Source organism: Bicyclus anynana, chromosome 20 (assembly GCF_947172395.1).
Source record: "Bicyclus anynana chromosome 20, ilBicAnyn1.1, whole genome shotgun sequence".
NCBI classification, from domain to species: Eukaryota; Metazoa; Arthropoda; class Insecta; order Lepidoptera; family Nymphalidae; genus Bicyclus; species Bicyclus anynana.
The window spans coordinates 10,443,181-10,463,000 of NC_069102.1; the positions used below are offsets into that span (position 1 = coordinate 10,443,181).

General features: G+C 38.4%; 1 protein-coding gene across 3 annotated transcripts in view; it reads left to right on the top strand.

The window, feature by feature from the left end:
• The window catches only part of LOC112058008 (heterogeneous nuclear ribonucleoprotein K), a 59,067-nt gene that overhangs the window by 33,226 nt on the left and 6,021 nt on the right, over positions 1–19,820 (top strand). For all 3 annotated transcript variants that reach the window (XM_024098653.2, XM_024098655.2, XM_024098654.2), the window contains exons 5-10: positions 767–810; positions 1,170–1,245; positions 1,647–1,760; positions 15,139–15,267; positions 17,865–18,081; positions 18,575–18,774. In XM_024098653.2, the coding sequence (XP_023954421.1) occupies positions 767–810; positions 1,170–1,245; positions 1,647–1,760; positions 15,139–15,267; positions 17,865–18,081; positions 18,575–18,774 (780 nt within the window). The remainder of the gene's footprint in view (positions 1–766; positions 811–1,169; positions 1,246–1,646; positions 1,761–15,138; positions 15,268–17,864; positions 18,082–18,574; positions 18,775–19,820) is intronic.

A 19,820-nucleotide genomic window follows, 5' to 3' on the forward strand; every position in this document is an offset into this window, starting at 1 on the left:
GATTTCTGTGGAAGCTGTCGTGAGATAACCATTCCACCAATTAAATAAACAAGTAATTTTTCATGTCTCAGTATAACTGTCAATATAATTAATGAGAAGCAGGTTTACATTGATCGTGATAGCCCAGTGGATATGACCTCTGCCTCTAAAATTAAATAATCACGTGTCTCTAAAGGCGAAGGAAAACATCCTGAGGAAACCTACATATCAGAGAATTTTCTTAATTCTCTGCGTGTGTGAAGTCTACCAATCCGCATAGGGCCAGCGTGGTGGACTATTGGCCTAACCCTGTCATTCTGAGAGGAGACTCACCAGTGAGCCGATTATGGGTTGATAGTGATGGTTTATACAAAGCCGCTCTCATAATTTTTGAACCAATTAACGATTTAATATAATAAGTTATTGCAAAATGGTTCATGTCTATAATGTAAGATTGCCTTTTCATCGAGCAGTTTGCGAGGGGAAAGAAAAATGAATATCTTCAAGATTTTTGTGTAAACAGTTGTTACTAAACTTTATATGATAGATGGATATGAGGTTCCATGCTCCATACATACTTTATGATTTAAAAACAAAATGTATGGATGTGGTGAGGTTCACCTCCGTACAAGTCCAATGAGAAGGCAGTCTCGCACTGTTGGAAATGGCACCAGTAGCGGTGCTGGTTGTGGTACGGTGGAGGCGCGCGCTGCGCCGCTACAGCGACTCTTGGTTGCCGGTCCCGCCCCGCCGCCGCCGCCGCCCCGCACCCGCCGCCCCGCCGCAGTACAAAGCCTCTATAACAGTCCCAGATTGCCCCGGCCCCGAACGGTAAACTATTGCCCACAATATCAACAGTATCAATTACAGCCCGACGCCTCAGTCGCGAGTCTCAGTCAACAGTCAGGTGGTCAGCACCGCACACAACCCACAGAAACAACACAGCTTTCCCCGCAGTTTTCGAGACCTCGGTCTATATCCTCCGACCCAAAAAAAGGCGAGATTAGACGAGTTCTCCCAAATGGTTCCTAAAAAAAAGCTAAAGTTTTACAGATTATAGAAACTTATCATGCACCGAGACCTCCCTGACCGTTGATTTGTTACACCTTTTTTTTTAATATCGTGCTGTGATTTTTATTATCGATTTTTCCGCTTTTCTTGCGAGAGGTAACGGCGTGAATGTTTTTCAGGGTACTGTCCATAACGGCGTCGGATATCGACACTATTCTGGAGATCGTAAAGGATATACTTCCAAATTTGGCTGATGTGAGTATTGATCAGAAAAAAATTTATGCAAATCTGAATTTTTTGTAGATTTTTCACAAATTTTGTGTCACCTTTAAATTAAAACAATATGAAAAATTTTAACTAAATATTATTGGGCCGATAGGGGAATCTAATTATTCTCCTGTTTTTAAAATGGCATATTGTTACTCGTAGTAGTTAATATTATACTCCTACGGCTTATACGAACTTTAACTGACTGAATTGAGTATTTTCATTGATGTATTGAACTACGCGCTACTAACAAAAATAAACTAACTCAGACAGACAACCCAAATATTTTTATTCTAAAAACATTGATTTGCTACGGGTCTAGAACAGTCATCGATGAAAATAATCGTTTTAGAAAGAATTAATAGTAAATTAACAAATATATTCTCTAGGGCGGTCCGAAAGGCAACATGAACGATGACTTGGACGTCCGTCTACTGATCCACCAGAGCAGAGCGGGCTGTGTCATCGGCAAAGCTGGTGCCAAGATCAAGGAGCTGAGAGAGGTGAGTCTCTTTTATGTTAACATTTACCTCGAAAACTTGACAGGTTTGTCTTGACAGATTGGATAGGACAAAACGTCCTCCGTGGATTAAAATTAAATTTTTTGAAAAACCCTTGAATATTATATAAACTAATTACTATGAACTAGAATAATGATTTTTATGAATGAAATTCTTTCCATCATTGCACGTGAACACATCGATATAAAGTCGAAGGTGCCTTGTGTCCGATATCGTATCGATAAATCTGAGAACGACTTTCGTGTGTTGCGCATCGTACATCGAAGTTCTCCTTGTGAGACGCTAAGGTGTAATTAAGCAACAGCTGTGGTGTGCCGAGGCCTGAGTCTCATCTGTCGAGGCGCGTACAATAATGAAGAGATTTTTTCTCCGCCGCGCCGCTCGGCGTCTGCGGACGAAGGACAGATGCGCGAGCAGCTGCCTCCGCGCCCGTATCCCGTCTTATCTCAATCCGACGGATGTTTTAGACAATTTACCTAGTTTTTTATCGCGCCGTGTTGATTTTCGACGCTAGGTGTATGCGTTTTCGAGGTGGGTATAGTTTTGCATCTGCTATGTTAACCTTTTCTTTGTAACTATTAACTGGTTAGAATGTTGAAACGTTTTATGAAAGTTTTAAAATTCTCGTGTCTCTATTATAAAATTGACTACATTTGGTTTTTTTTTCCACAAAATCCAATGAAAAACATCCAATGTTGCTCCCTAGTTAAGTTCCATCTATATGTTCAAAAACGAGTAGTTTTAAGTTGTTTTTTTTTCCGCGATCCTATCATCATACTCGTATTATGAAAGTTGGTAAACTGATATGCTGAAAGCAACATGAAACAGATAATTTGTTTGGCAGACATTTCATTTGTGTCCTTACATTTTCATAACGAAAATAAATTCTATAACTTAACGAAAACAAACACTTAGTGAAAGTAGGTATAGGTAACTAAATAAATAATCACGAAAATGAATTTGAGAGCTTACTCTCAATTATGAAAGCATTAAAACAGACACACTATAAAAGCGACAAGCGTGGCTCTATTTCATTAAGCTACATATAGAAATATTAATTATTTACAGAAAACACTTTGTTACTCTGATGTAACGTGCTCGTACAATGTCGACGAGCTTACTTAATCAAGCTTAAAAGCCATACAATTTGACACGGTAGTACGTAGGTGGCAATATAGAGGCAGCAAACAAATAACGTAAAAGCTTCCACCGATACCGGCAATGCATTGGAACGATCAATTACCAACAACTAACTACACTGCGGAACTCTGGAAGTTTTAAAACGTCGCAACTTTGCAATCTCGCTAGCGTGTATTGTATTTCATGGCTTGGCCTAAATCGCCGTTTTCTGAGACGGTGATCATTTGTCGAATCAAATATTAACCATTGGTTATTTTATAATTGTTTCATAAATGTCGAAACATAAGAATTAATCATATGTAAGTGTTAGCACAAAAAAAATGTTAAGAAAGATTTGCATTAATCTATGGGGTTGGGGCAACATTTGCCAATACAATAATTATTGTGATTACTTGATTAATATATTTCGGATTGCAGATGTATTCATAGTATATACTATACAGATAATGTAGTATGGAGTGTAATAAATTTAACATTGATTTAAAGATTATCTCCGAATTTAGGGAGTAGAATTTTAATAAATTTTCCTGTTAGGCTATCAGCTAACTTGATCGTAGCAGATAATGAGTTCCACTAACTCATTTAACTTTTAATGATTTACCATAGATAGTATGCTATATTTTTTAATTTTTAACTCGTAACTACTAACTTTTCCACCAAAATATACCGATTTAGTTTTAAGATTTGTTTTATTTTAGAAAGTAATCAAACTGAGTAACCGATAAAATTTGATCTGCTATGAACATTAATGGCAGTTAGTGTGCCGTTTATATTTTATTTAATGAGCTTTTCAGAAACCGTGCAAACTTCATATTGTCTGCAATTTTGAGTAACATCTTGCACGATGTTTTGTGCTATTCTCTGTAGTCTATACGTGTTGCGGCTTTTATTGGTTAACTTTTAGCAGATGAAATAACTTGGAAGTTTACAGCGACTATTATGTACAAGCAATGGAGCATCTGTGCTATTTTTCTCACGTATTTATTTTACGACTGCACTTCATCTCCTATTTAACCCCTCAGGGGTAGATTAGATTTTTTCTTAGTTGATGCTTACATTATATTATGCAGTAGCATACAATGCATATAAACATATAATCGTTACTTAACCGGTAGATATCGACCAATTAAAAAAAAAGGATTTTGTAATCGTATTTGTGTAATGTTTAAAAATTGGGCACGATTTTAAAGCTTTTATACGTAGCTATTTTTAAAATCGACAGTAGCAATCTTCATGTCTGTCTGTAGAAACATAAATCTTCCTGTAAAAGTTCTAATAGGAAGAATCGGAACAAAACTGCGGTTAAATCAATAACAGACTTGCTGTATAGCTTTGTAACTTTTGCATACTTTGACTGGAACTCTTTGCACGCTACTGTTTTGCGGCTACGAGAAAAAAATTTTGACTGAAATGGCCTAATGGTAAAGACTTTGTAACCATGGAAAAAAAAAATGGGGAAAAATTTGCCTTAAGTTGTTTTTGCCAATCGACTTCGACTTATTGATGATATTTCGTTTTTCTGTTTAGTAATAACAAAGTCATAATAGCCCTTTGGATATAACCTCTGCCGATTCCGGAGGGCGTAGGTTTGAATCCGGTCCGGGGCGTGCACCTCTAACTTTTCACTTGTGTGCATTTTAAGATGTTAATATCACGTCAAACGGTGAAGGAAAAATATCGTGACGAAACCTCTATACTTGAGATTTTTTTTTTAATCTTAATTCTCTACTTGTGCGAAGTCTGCCAATTCTGGCCTAACCCCTCTCATTCTGAGAGGAGGAGACTCGTGCTCAGCATTGAACCAATTATGGGTTGATAATGATGATTATTAAAGTCTGTGATCGTACGCAGTGCTAAGTTTTGCGTTTGAAAAAAAGGGTACCTTATGTATTTTTTGCCGATCAGCTGTTCCCTTACAAGGCTCTTTGTTCATAATTCTGTAGCGAATTCCTCCGAGTCAATGGACTTTATGTAGTCTCTCTACCTGTGAGAACAAAAAACGATATATTATTAGGAAGGTACACAGAAATCGGGTAAATAATAGAATAATGTCGATAGACATCCCCGGTTCGCTTACAATAGAGCCTATCAATTGTCAATTTCTATTTATATACAAACCCCATTCAGTGAAAGATATAAAAGTACCTAGTTTTATATCGAACTCGCACTTGGAGACAACCTTCGCATGTTATTTACTTGAGATGTGTAATAATGTAGGACAGAAGAAATATTTTCGAATTGAAAGGTACGAGTACATATTACAAGCTTTTATTTTAACTCTATTTGGTAGTATTCCTATAGGCCAAAATTGGAAGCCAATTGGAACCAGGTCCTGACTTGTACTTGCTTATCTGATTTTATACTTAGTAATAATACTAATGCACCTTACACTATTAAATAAGGTTTATCGTAATTTGCTAACTACTCAAAAACAATCTCGTAAATTGTGAGATACGTTCTCCTATAAGAAATACTTTTTTCGCTTTACTTGACTGTATAGTGACTCAGACAGTACTTAAAACACAAATTAGTGGTAGATATAATCAGAGGCACAATTATCCGGCCTCTTTAATATGACGCGAGTATATTGAAGTGGGCGGATTATTGTGTCTCTGAGTATACGTATTTGATCACGAGACAGTGCAGTGCAGAACCAGCAAGATGCGGGTAGTCGGGTAGTTGGGTGACTCTCCGAGAGGCTGCGCGGCTGGCATTGACGACAAACATGAAACATTTATTTATCAACTAGTGCGAGACCTACTCGTAGAGAGTAAATTGCCGAGATATTTGATCATTATACAAGCAGCAAGCTGTGCAGCAAGTCTCGGGTAGACAATCACGTAGGTCGGCAAATCTCCGAAGGACAGCATACATTGTGACACGTAGGCATAGTAATATTCTGTCTATTTTCGTGCATTGATGTTAGTGTACTCGTTGACGCGTGTTCAATGCGTGTGTTAGTAAAATGTAATTGGGAGATACCAAGTTGGTAAATTGCCGGGATATTCGATCGTGATACAAGCTGCAAGTCTCGGGTACCCAAGTCGGTGGAGCTTTTTCATATAGAATATTTCCTATAGCTTTTTAAATATGACCAATATTCCCATTGCCCTCCAAACTAGTCTGAAAACTGACTTAGGAGTGGGTGGGTATTCGTACAAGCAGCAAGTCTCGGGTACTCCGAGGGGCTGCGCGGCGGCGCGTGCGCGGGCGGCAGCTGCGCGGCAGGTGGGCCTGCAGCCGCGCCGGAAGGCCGCACAAAAACACGCCTCGCACCTGGGCCGCACTACCCACCGCCCGATGCTTGCACAATGCTCCGCGCCGACCTCGCCCAGCTAACTCAACACATGCCACATGTTTAACTGCGAGAAAGTCGGATAGAGGCATCTTTGTCGTCACAACAGCCAATGGACTTCATTCAAGACCATTTCCTTCTTCCAAACAACAGTGCTGCAAACACAATGTGCTGCAAGCCCAAACTGAATATTGGAACTCAGCACATGCCATCGATAACGAAAGCGATTTGGAGATAAATTCGACACAGAGAATATCTGAGCGACATAAAGAAGAGTGACTTTCGACTAATTATTATTATCATCTTCCCGAATTTCGCGAAAAACTCAAGTGGCCCTCGATCCGCCTTCGCAGGAATACTCACATTCTGTCTTTTTTGTATAATGTCCTGTTTAATCCTACGACTCCGATTTATTTAAAAGAGCGTTTTAGCTTTCTAAGTGATACTCACTGTCGCTCCCTTCGCTCCGAAGACAACCTAATCTTAAAAATTCCTTCCCATAATACTTCCTTCTATTCTAAATCCTTTTCTGTTAAAGCTGCTCGGCTCTGGAATTCATTGCCCTTAGACACTCGGCGTACCCAATCTCTAACCTCTTTCAAACGGCTGGTAAACATGCACTTTTTTCCTCCCTGATCTTTTAATATAACTTATTAATCCAAATTACGCTTGTATGTGTATGTTTTATTTATTAATTATTTTTGAATTATTTTGTTTATTTATTTTTCTTTTGTGTCTTCCCTTAGATGCCGTCTTGTTTTTATGTTTTGCAGGTTTTCATGTATGTATGTATGTATGTATGTATGTATGTATGTATGTATGTATGTATTTATGTATTTCTTTGTATATATGTATGAAGTAGTTAAGTATAGTCTATGTATTATTATTATGTATTATTGCTTAATATTTATGTATTTAAATTACTTAACTTTTCTTATTTTTTGTATGCGTATACCCGAATTGGTGCTTACGTTTTTTTTTCTCTTCCACAGTGGTTGTCTGGAAGAGATCGCTCTTTAGTGATAAGACCGCCATTTGTACATTAGTTTCTAAGTGTTATTATAAGTTATTGTTTATTTTTTGTTTTTAATGAACAATAAAGTATATTTCTTCTTTCTTCTTCTTCTTCTTCATCATCACTAGTACGACTAACATTACCTGACGGTTTAAAAGTGCATGTAAACTAAACTTAATTGAAATAAATGAATTTTGGCTTTGACAAGGTTGCAGTTCCGTGGTGATTGAGGTATCACTGACACTGTAAAAGTAAAATCATTGTAAAAAACATCATCAATATCAGCCGATAGACGTCCACTGCTGGACATAGGCTTCTTGCATGGACCTCCAACACAGTGGTCTCGAGCCGCCAACATCTAGCAGCTCTGCAATCTGCTTGATATCCTCGGTCCACCTAGTTGGGGATCGACCTACACTGCGATTTTCAGTGCGCTGTCGCCATTCCAGCACCTTAGGACCCCAACGTCCATCGGCTCTTCGAACTATGTGGCCTGCCCATTCCCACTTCAGCTTTGCGACTCGCTGAGCTATGTCAGTGATTTTGTAAAAAAACATACAAAACGTGAACTGCACTCAGGAAAAATCCTTACTAGTCCAGTGTTTTAGTCGCGAATTTCGCATACGCAGGACGTGCATTCATAGGCGATGGTTACCACTTAACGTCAGGTGGGCCATCTGCTCGTTCCGCCAATCAGCATTGGGTATAACAAACAAAAAATGTTCCCCGTGAATATTTGAATCGGGAGCAGGTACACCGGCGCACTCGTTTCCTTTGCCCGCGTCGCGTCCTGTCGGCGCTTTGTTACCACGTCACCCCAAAACTCCAGAATCTTGGTACAATGCGCTCTTTCTGTGTATATACTGAATGTAACTGTTTTATTACTTGTTACTTACGTAGTTATTTTCGCTTAGTACTAGCAAATATTCCTCAAATATAGTTACTGTATCGATTAACCTCTTTCTTTTCTTTGATTTTTTTTTCGTTTTCCGGCCCTGACCTACCTTTTCCACCCGGCTATTAATATCTAAAAAAATCTTGATCATTCGATTTTAATAATGAAATCACTACTTTATCAAAAGAAGTGTGCTACAAGGCTTTACGACATTTTTAAGTCATCTTTAATTTGTCCACAACGGGGCAAGCAAAGATCGTTGACCATACAGCCAAAGTTTTACGACATTTTTTGAAGACTTGGGCATATTCCCCTTTAGTTACTTATAGTACCTTGATGATAACATTCTTCCACCTCAAATATTGATAATATTAAATATTAATAATGCATATTATATTAGACATGATATCCTGTTACATAATGTGCATGTATGAATGCGTTTTGGTTAGTTTCAGAAACTGCCATGAGAATTTTCATACAGTTTTCACTATTAGAAAAGGAATTTATGTACGCCAAGTTTAAAAGCCTGATCTGTAGAAAACCTACAGGCGTTTTGTGTACACTCCTACACAAAATTTCACTAATTAATTTAATATTTATCTTCAGTTGCTGAAATCCAAATGTTCATGTTTCTATCTTGAAAAACAAAGACTTTGTACAAAGTTTCTCCTTCCTTAAAGTTGTAATTTCCGAAACTTCTTCCTGAATCTACCAATACGTTCATTAAAATATAACAATCCGTTCATCTTTCTAGTCTGGTTGTGATTGGATGAAGCAGTCAGTAATTACTAATTATGTCAGTCAGTAGTTCCTAATATCATAAAGAGGTAAAGTTTCTGGTATTCTAGTGGGCAATCCCTGGATCTACTTAACTGATTTTGAAATTCGAACGTTTTCTCAGTTGAACGGGATCTACGTGGGTCAAACTGCGGGGCGTAGACTAGTAGATGTATTGACTGACTGATAGATCATTTTAATGCATAACTCTTATGAATGTTCTTCTCCTTGGCAACCTTTAATTCAGATTTCAGTGTGTCTAATAAAAAGGGCTGATAGATTTGTAAAGAGCATTCGTGCGAATGTCACATCACAGAAAAATACGAATTTAGCGAACATTCTATCAAGCGAGCAGATTTGCCTGATCGAATCGAATAGAATTCTCAAGATGTTCGTAGCAATATGCTTCGCTCGGCTCGTTGTTCAGTTCGTAAAATATACAAACGGCGAATGTTCGATGTTCTGTTACAAGTGAATGCTCAAGTCTATCAGCACCTTAATGTATTGCGTAGCTTAAATTGATCGAGGAGTAACTGACGAGGTAGGCGACTAGGGTAATTTAATGAAAGGGTGCTCGAACACGTGTCGGTGGGGTTTCATCGCTCGTCCGCTGGGGCTGAGCACGTGACGCGAGGAAGGTAGTTTTTTTTAAATCAAACCACAGCACTTCCTCTTTCCACACATTACAAGGGCCAGGAGTTGATGAAAGGATGTGTAGACTGTAGAGCACTCGCTAGCGCGTTGCGTCCATTGTTTTTGTTTACGCGTTCGGCTTGTGAACATAAAGAGCTTCACTGTTTCAGGCGTGCGTGCTACTGTTAAGGGCAGTTTCAGTTCTTTGTTTTATTATTAGTTGATAGAACGTGATCTTAAATGGACATCCATCGATTATCACCTCGACACGGGGGCGTCTAGTCCGCCCCTGTAGCCAACTGGCACGACGATTCTCTTTCTATGATCGCAAACGCTTCGAAAACTAGAAAAATGTATGGGAATGACAGATCTTGATCACGTTACCTGTCGATAGCAAATGTCATTCCTATACATTTTTCAAGTTTTTGAAGCGTTTGCGATCGTAAAAAGAAAATCTTTTTGAGAAATATCTTTGTGAGAAATGAATTTGTCAAAGATGAACCTACCAGCAAAGACGTACCGCCAAGCGTTTTAGCGTTCCGCTACGATGTCGTGTGGAACCAAAAGTGGGGTGGATTTTCATCCTACTCCTAACAAGTTAGCCCCCTTTCATGCAAGATTGCATCATCACTTCCCAGCAGGTGAGGTCAAGGGCTAACTTGTAAAGAATGAAAAAAATACACAAATTATTTAGATGTCTTGAATCTTTAGATGAGTCAATACTCTTACTGTGTAGCAATGTTGAACATATTGTTTCGGAGTAAAAATGTATGTAATAACAGCATGTGTGGATATGGATTTCAATGACGGCGGCGTCTGGTAGGATTTTTTTATTTCACAATATATTTTTGTCTATTATTTGTATAATAATATCACTGTTTGTTGCCATAAATAGGTCAACCTAATAAGACATTCAGGAAATCAGTTATGCCAGATACGAGCTTGGTAGGAAACGCATGAATAAATGCAGTTTTATTGAACTGCACAGAGTAATACAAACAAGTTCTGTTTTATTTACTTAAAATAGTAGGTTACATACAATGTACAGATTGGCAGACTGGCTATTTGGTCAGAGAACTAAGAATTTTAGAAAAATTTCTCAGCCTGTTCCGACCATTGAATAAGTACAGGAAAATTGAGCTTTATACTTAATTGCCGGTCTACATCTTCATAACGTGCTATTTCTAAAGATATAATTCCACAGTTGCCAATGGTGTGCACATGATTTATTTCAGGCAAACCAAGGCATGTCACGGATAGAACGTTTAATACTCGTACGTAATGACGCAAGAATTGAGAATCATCACGTAGCGTATGGCCACATTTGGTGGCCATTACAATTGTAATAAAATTCCCGTCAGCGGTGAAGGTGTAATTTGAACCGGTCACATATGTCGCCGTAATTACAGGCGATGTCGCGGTGACACTGGCAATTAGAGGCTCGGGCACGCGAGCCCGCTTCCGTTTCCGACCGAGCCGCCTCGGTAAGGCTTCGCCGCTGCTGGTGAAGCTACTATCGACCCACTAACATAGGCGGTTCATTTAACCCTCGAGAAGTCAGCCTAACCTAAGACAACTACGGTTGTTTGTTTTGAGAACTAATTTTCGCATTATTTGCGGTTTTGAATTACTGAAGACGTTCCATAGGTTTTTTTGGTTTAAAGCAATTTGTGCTAGATTACAAGTTGATGAGCCAGCGAAAGGTTCGTCTCGGCTCTGACAGGGTGAACCTCGAGAAATCAGCCTAATCTAAGACAACATTTACGAGTATGCTTTGTTACAGTTTTATGCTTTGAGAACTAATTTTCGCAATATTTGCAGTTTTGTATTACCAAAAGGTGTTGCACAGATTTTTTGATTTAGAGCTATTTGTGCTAGATTACAAGTTGATGAGAAGAATCAATTGATGGGCCGGCGAATGATTCTTTTCGGCTCTGTCGTCAATAAGTTTGACTGACAACTACGAGTAGCTCCACGGTAAGGTAAGGCTGAAGTTGCCGTGTGGCTCAGTGACTGTTCTGTTCACCCTCGAGAAATTAGTCTAATCAAGACTACAGTTTTATGCTTTGAGAACTATTTTTCGTAATATTTGCAGTTTTATACTACCATTTTCTGATTTGAAGCAATTAATGACTAGAATAATGACTAGGCCGGCTAATGGTTCGTCTCGGCTCTGTCGTCAATATGTTTGACTGACAAGTAGCTTTAAGGGAAGGTAAGGCTGAAGTTGCCGTGTGGCGGTTCAGTGGCGCTGGCGTAGGCGTGGCGCGCGGGGTGGCGCAGCCCTACAAGTGCAGCCTGCGGGGAGGGCGCGGGGCGGGCGGGGTTCAGGTGTTGCACGCCACTCGCCACCGCCGGTGCTCCCGAAGTTATTCCAGCCGCGACCGTCTTCGGAGACGGTCGTCCGCTACCGACCTTTCGATACTTTGATCGCTAGCTCACGACCCGTCGGTTTCCGCGAGTGCTTTTATTACATGGAATCATTTAACATGAACAGTGACTTGTGTAGAAATTTTTTAAATCGCCTATCTATAATGAGGTTGGTTGTGATTTTTTTTTTAAAATAAATTGGAGCATTTGGCACAGTAATCGTTACGTAACGTAATTTTTTTTGTTGGAGTGCCGTGTTCGGTGTCAGTGGCCGAGCTGTTTGTGCGTGTCTGGGCGCGCCACGTGCGCGGATCGATGCGGCCGCGCGTGCGCGCCCGCCGCCCCCAAACGTCACCGCACGGCGGATACACAAAAGCCCTCTCGTATCGCCGATTAATAATTATTTATGCATTAACCGGTTACCCTTACGGTGTATGCGCGTTTAAATTGACTACTCGGAGGCTGAATACGTTTCAGCCGCCCTTTACGTCATTCTTCAACTGGTGAATCATTTATTAACCCTAAAGGTTTCCTCGTGTTCTATGCTAATTCTCTTTGCGTCAGTAATATAGGACGTATGAAATTTTACTGTTGTTTTTACCTGACAACTCTCTGGCTCAAGTGGTATTAGAAAATATTTTTTTATGCTAGCTAGGCTAGATCTAAACCAAAATCACGCTTGATAGAGCGTATAAAATAGATATAATTTAGATTGTAACTTTTGGATATACCTTCTGTCCGCTTCATCCCATTCTATTGTTAGTTGATATTGTACTGTTTCTTTACAATAGTGTAAGTGACGTACAGACAGACATGACAAAGGTACTGCCCGTAGTTGACGTTCAACTGTAGGTTATAATTTTCAATTAGAATAAAGAAATGGAACCTAATAACACAATATGAACCTACAGATTTGTTACTTGGCCCGTGTTGAAAATCCTGACCCTTCAAAGCAGAAAGAACAGACAAAAAAAATTCTTCACTAATAACCAAGTTAAAATATCCCAAAATATTTTCTTAGTTTCTTTCTTTGAGCGACAAAAGGAAACTACGATCCAAAAAGCTTGCTAGCCTTAGTGTAGATTGGACGCTGATAAGTCAGTTAAATCGGTAAGGTATCCTTTTAGTATTCGTATGTACAAAATGTGGATAGTAGTGGCGTGAAAGTCAAGTTAATGACGTCATACATTCGTTAATTAGGAATCGATCAACACTACTAATATTTCTAATCTTTCCGTGTTGCCTGCAGTAAAATTTTATGAGTCACTATAAAGTTTTCCTATAATAAACCCGACGCAATATAGGACCGTTTTTTACGATGTCTTTGCTTTGTAATAAATTGGATGGCAACACCCTTTGGCGCATTGGATTTTTATTTGTTTAGAGACAATCTAATTACAGTTTTTATTTTAGTACCTAATAGTGTCCTCCTTTATAAAAAAATCTATAGGTAAAATATTTTTGCGTTTATTTAATTGTTTGCGTAATTGTTATCATTGGCTTAAAAAATATTTTCTCTGCTATAAAAATAACGGATTAATTCTATTTGAATTTATTAATTTAACTCTTTTGAGTTTCTATTACCAATAATTTTTTCCTTTACTTACTTTAATTTTGTATTAACATAGAAGTACAAATTGTACTTTTAGTAGCTTTTTCAAGCATTTTCTAATGTGAATTTTCACAAACATAAAAAAATGCTTTTAGGAGTATTCTTTTTGGACTATATTATTTAAATCTGCTTACTTACCATCATAATTACGTCTAATTGACGACTAAGTTACTCATTCACCTGCAAACGTTGTTTTCTATTTTTAAATTTAAAACAGAACATTTTTCCTGGATTATGGTAACCTACCTGATATTTTTTTGTACATCTGACAATATGTGGTATACCGATCTGGAGCCATTGGAATCTGTTATAAAAAAATTAACTCATAATCAGCGACCATAAAACGTCCTCACTAAATGAGTGCCAAAAGCAACTTTTGTTGACTTTTCAAGTAATCGCATTGCAAAACATGTTAGCCCTCCTAAGGTTGATTCTGCTGTGAATTAATTATGAATTTGAAGCTTTAATTATGAACTTTTAATTTTCTTTAACTATCCTAAAACAGAAAAAAATATATATATTGCATGCCGATCGGGCTTGATACAGAACAGATTATATTTATTTGGATTTGGAAGGATTGGATATTTGATATTTGCCAAAACACAAAATGTGGACAGCTTTTAAGTGAACATTTCTATATCTCAATTTTTAATAACATCTCGATGACTGGAATAATATTCTGTAACAATGGTTTATAACTCGACAGTGTGAATATCGAATTTGTCTATATCTCTCTACACGATAGACAGAGATAGCGATGAATTCGAAACTCGCACTGTCGAGTTATAAAAAATATCATTACAGAGAAGCGCTACTGTTGAAGTTGAAACGTGAAAGAGTTAACAAACAAACAAACAAAGATTTTCATTAGTTACAGTATTATTACAGACAGTCATATAAAAAAAGACTAAATCACTGTAGAAAATAAGTTAAGAATCAAAAAATATTTTCCTCTTTAACAAAACGAAGCTATTGATTTTAAAGAGGGCTGAACTAAAGTTACAAAGATTGAGTGCTAAATATAAATAAAAAAGTTTAAAATATTTTGGAGTGGAATTTGACTCTTTTGATGGTGCATTATCTTTCAGTATGTTTAAATGAATGGATAGCTAAATTACTTAAATCATAATAGATAGATCAAAGAGATCGTATGGACAAAATGGCAATTTTTAAATTACTTAAAAAATAAGTTATTTACTAAAACAATAGAAAACTAAAAGTTACAAATAACTAGCTGTGTCCGATGGTTTCACCTGCGCAGGTTCTGTTTTATGGAAATATCGGGCTTATCCCGTAGTAGCTTATTTATACACATACGATTATTTCTAACTAAATATTTTTCCCAGATCCATATAACCGTTCTGGAGTTATAAATTATGTAATTAACCCGACTTGTGTATTTATATAACTAAGTATACAGAGCAGTGGATGTCAGCGAATTCATCCGTGATAATATCTTTAAAATCATCCCGTTATTACCCATTACTTTTTAATATTACTTCAATTTAGAAAGTTACACCATTATATGCAATTTTTGCTTATACAGCTGAAACTGACCGAATTCTGTGGATAGCTCGAAAACTTTCGACTGGTTTGTTGAACCTATGTTCTGTTGTCACACAGAAAACCGGCGCCCGACTGAAGATCTTCTCGAACCCGGCGCCGCAGAGTCTGGAGCGCGTGGTGCAGCTGGTGGGCAAGGCGGACTGCGTCGCGGCCGGCGTACGGGAAGTGCTTAACCTCATCCGACAGGTAACTCATCACCATCGTCATCATCATCATCATCATCATCATCATCATCATCATCATCATCATCATCATCATCATCATCAACTTCATATTCATCGTCATCGTCATTATCATCACCATCATCATCTTCATTGTCATCGTTATCGTTATCGTCATCGTCATCATCATCACCATCATCATCACCATTGTCGTCATCGTTATCATCATCATCGTCATCGTCACCATCACCATTACCAGTGTCGTCATCGTCATCTTCATCATCATCATCATCGTCACCATCATCAACACCCTAATTTCTAAGCTATATTCGTATAACTAGTTCGTAATAAGTAACTCCGGTAGTCTTGTCACACCCTTATTGCCAACCCCAAGGTCGCAAACAATGGTGTCATTTTTGTCTATGAATCCTGTCTATAATTCGTCTAAAAAACTGTTAGATATATAAAAGCAATGTGTTTTGCTCTATTAAGTTAAAATTGTACGATTCCTTGTTGGTACGTGTAAAAATATGCTTTGTGAATTTCAGAAAATAATGAATCTTGTAGGGTATTTGCACTTTCTTAGTGTTATTGACCAACTTCAGAAGGTATTCAACTCCTATGAATCTGGTCCAATTTCGATGTTTTTAGTTTCTTTGTGTTTAATCAAAACAAGAGTGAATATGTGTGCCTTATTTTATACCACGTTCAAACGAAACTAACCAACAAGTTAAACGCGAGACCATATCCATTAAAAAGATGTGTAATATGCACCTGTAGTTTTTAATTATACATCGAGATACCATAGGTTGCGTTTATGCGGCAGTCAACGTTAGCGGACAGGTGCTACCGTCAGCTGTCGAATTATTATGAGTTTAATAGCATATATACTTCGTGGTTAGTATAATGAGATCGCTTCATTAGCTTCGGGTTCGAGTCCTGGGTTGGGTTATGAGATTGAGTTTCTCGGACGCGTACTAAGCTGTTTAGTTCTTTTTTCCTTATACGCACTGCTAAGATTTGGAATGCTCTCCCAGCTTCAGTTTTCCCCACCACCTATAATATGAGTATTTTTAAGTCAAGAGTGAATAGGCATCTTCTAGAAGCGCGTTCCACCATAGGCTGCATCATCGCTTACCATCAGGCGTGATTGCAGCTAAGAGCTTGCTTATTAAAAAAAAAAACTTAAAAAAAAAAAACGATTCGAGTCGATCTCGGTCTTTATCACTAACATGTTTCAAAGTGAAAGTCAAGCCAAGTCGATCACCCTGCATTATTGGAGTAGGGTCCAAGTGTAAAACCAACCCACTCCTAAAAGGAGGGGGCCTGAGCTTATTTCCAGGACCTACCTTCCGAACCGGTGGTATAGACTTTACAAGTAGTCAAACTTGATGTTTCAAAAGTATGCCTGTACTTGAAATAAACTATTTTTGATTTGGATTTTTTCTAGTGATGTCACTTCATTATAGGAGGGCTATTCTTTATAGGAGAATGGATATGGACTTTATTCGTTGCTCTTATGCTTCCCTCTGTCCCCCGCGCGCTCGACTTCACACCAATACTTTCCCCCGTCGCCCGCATATCATGGGAGTGTCCATCAATATGTTTCACGGTTACGATAGTAGCGATCGAGTCGACGAGCGCTAGCGACAGGTGTTCGCGTCAGCTGTCATATAAGTTTATCCCCTTCGGAATTTCAACCTCTTTTTGCGTGTTCGAAAAACCCACATGCAAGTTTCTGTTTTGCATCTCACTATTTTTAATATTCGCCGGCAGATGCGCAGTGTTAGGTACTTACTCGATTATTTATTTAAATTGTTGTTATTCAACTCTTGTAAAACGTTTTTGCGTGTCCAAAGATGTAATTATACAGGGTGCTGGGGTGTATTTTCCACAACTCTTTACGGAAAATTAAATTTAAAATGTTCAAAATACATGTTCTAAAATTAATATTTACGGATTATATTTCTTTTGTAAATAGATCTTAAAATGTGTCCCTTATACGCATCCTTACAATTATGACGTAGCCTAATTTTAAAATTTTAAAATGCAAGGATAGATAAAGGCGTGTGGTACATGGATAGTCGGAATTGTTTGGATTACTTTGTGTGAAAACTAAAAAGATTTTACTGTTTAGTTAAAAATATATTGGTTATGTTATGCACTTCGGCTCCTTATAGAAATAAAAGATATATGGAGTATAGCCACCACGCTATTCCAATCAATGTGGGTTGATAAGCTTAGGCTGACTCTTTTACGATCACTATCTAATAGTTGTCAAAATTATGATTTCATTGTTAATTATCAACCAACACTTTAAAATGCTCAGGACAATGTAAATACAATACTTTGATGAATATTTGTAACACCCAAACCCATGTATGTTTGCTAGGCTGTCTGTATAAACGTTCCACGGAAACCTAAAAATATCACCCTCATAAAAAGTTATCATCACATAATATGCCATACATATTAATAAATAAAACAAAAAAAGATCATTTCGATGGTAGTTTTTCATAATTAAAATTGCTTTTATTGTTAACCGACATCCAAAACGGAAAGTGTTATGTTCGGCTGTTTTTTTGTTACTTTATAATATAATCAATTAAATACATATTCCAGGTGCCGATTAAAGGGGCCATCCAGAACTACGACCCGCACAACTACGATGATTACTACGCAGACGAGTATGGTGGCTTCGGTAGCGGCCAGGCGCCTCGCAGCGGACCTCGTGGCGGACCGCCACGCGGCCCGCCGCGTGGACCCCCGCCCATGGGGCCCGGAGGAAGAGGACCCCCTCCGCCGAGAGGAGGCCCACCCATGGGCCGCAGTGGACCAGGTAATGAAGTAACTTAATCATTGTCATCATCAAACTATTTTTAATGTATCTCTCTCTATTAAATATAGCACTCTTTCATTGCGTTGGGACGATAGAGAAGTCGATATTTTTAACTCAAGACTTGCTATTGGTCGACAATGACTTTTTCTCTTCGCAAAGTACCTCATCTATATAGTTGACGCATACTTGACCTACTAGTAATTCAACAATGTGTAAATGTACAAAGTTAGGTAACAGGTATAAATCATTCATATATACAACGTCGTTACATATAGCTTACTAACGCACACCATAGATTTCTCCTGGATAAAAATAGTCAAATATGTTTCTCAATAACCTCCACTATATTTTAAAACTCCCATTAAAATAGGTTCATGTGTTGCAAAAATTAGCATGGATAAACAAACAGATAAACCAAAAAAAATCCCGTTATTGTTAAAAACAGGCATTTTAATTTAATTTGTATATATTGATAAACATTCTTTGTTGTTAGGGGGCCCACCTCCCAGAGCCTTCAACGACTTCTCAGGCCCCGGGCCCCGTAACAACTTCAACGGCCCCCCGCGCGGAGGGTTCGGCGGCAACAACTTCGGTGGGGGCAACTTTGGGGGCCGATCGGGGGGCGGCAACTTCAACGGCAACGGCGGCGGCAACCAGCAGGAGACTAGCACACAAGTTACCATACCTAAAGATGTGAGTGAAGTTAAAAAGAATATTTGCGATATTTGTTTTTTTTTTATTCTTTACAAGTTAGCCCTTGACTACAATCTAACCTGATGGTAAGTGATGATCCAGTCTAAGATAGAAGCAGGCTAACTTTTTAGGAGGAGGATGAAAATCCACACCACTTTCGGTTTCTACACGGCATCGTACCGGAACGCTAAATCGCTTGGCGGTACGTCTTTGAGGGTAGGGTGGTAACTAGCCACGGCCGAATCCTCCCACCAGCCAGACTTGAACAAATTAAGAAAATCTCAATCTGCCCAGCCGGGGATCGAACCCAGGACCTCCGTCTTGTAAATCCACCGCGCAAACCACTGCGCCACGGAGGCCGTCAAATTATTAATTAAAAAATTATTTATAATATGACCAATATTCCCATTCCCCTACAACTAGTCGGGAAAGACTGCGCTAGGAGTGGATATGACAATAGACCAACGGGGTGAGGATTGAACCACCACCCCTCGGTGATGAATCCAACCGCTCTTACCGTTGAGCTATTGAGGCTTAATCTATCATCATTAACAACCCATATACGGGTCACTTTTGAGCACGAGTCTCCTCTGAGAATGAGGGATTAGGCCTTAGTCCATCACGCTGGCCCAATGTGGATTGGCGCAGACTTCACAGACATAGAAAATTATGAAAATTCTCAGGTATGCAGGTTTCCTCACAATGTTATTCCTTAACTGTTTGAGACATTAAGTGATATTTGATTTCTTAAAATGCACATATCTGAAAGGCTGGAGGTGCATGCCCCGGACTGGATTAGAACCCACACCCTCCGAATTGAAGGCAGAGGTCTGAGGGCACTGAGCCCACTGGGCTATCATGTTTCATATATATAAATATATATCTATATGTACTAATATTGTAAAGAGGTAAAGTTTGTGTGGTTGTAGTGAGAAATTTCTGGACTGAACTGGTTTTGAAAATTTTACCAATAGATAGCTACATTATTTGTAAAGAACTTATAAAAAGAGAAAGAATTTATAAATAATAACTAGCAGATCCGACAT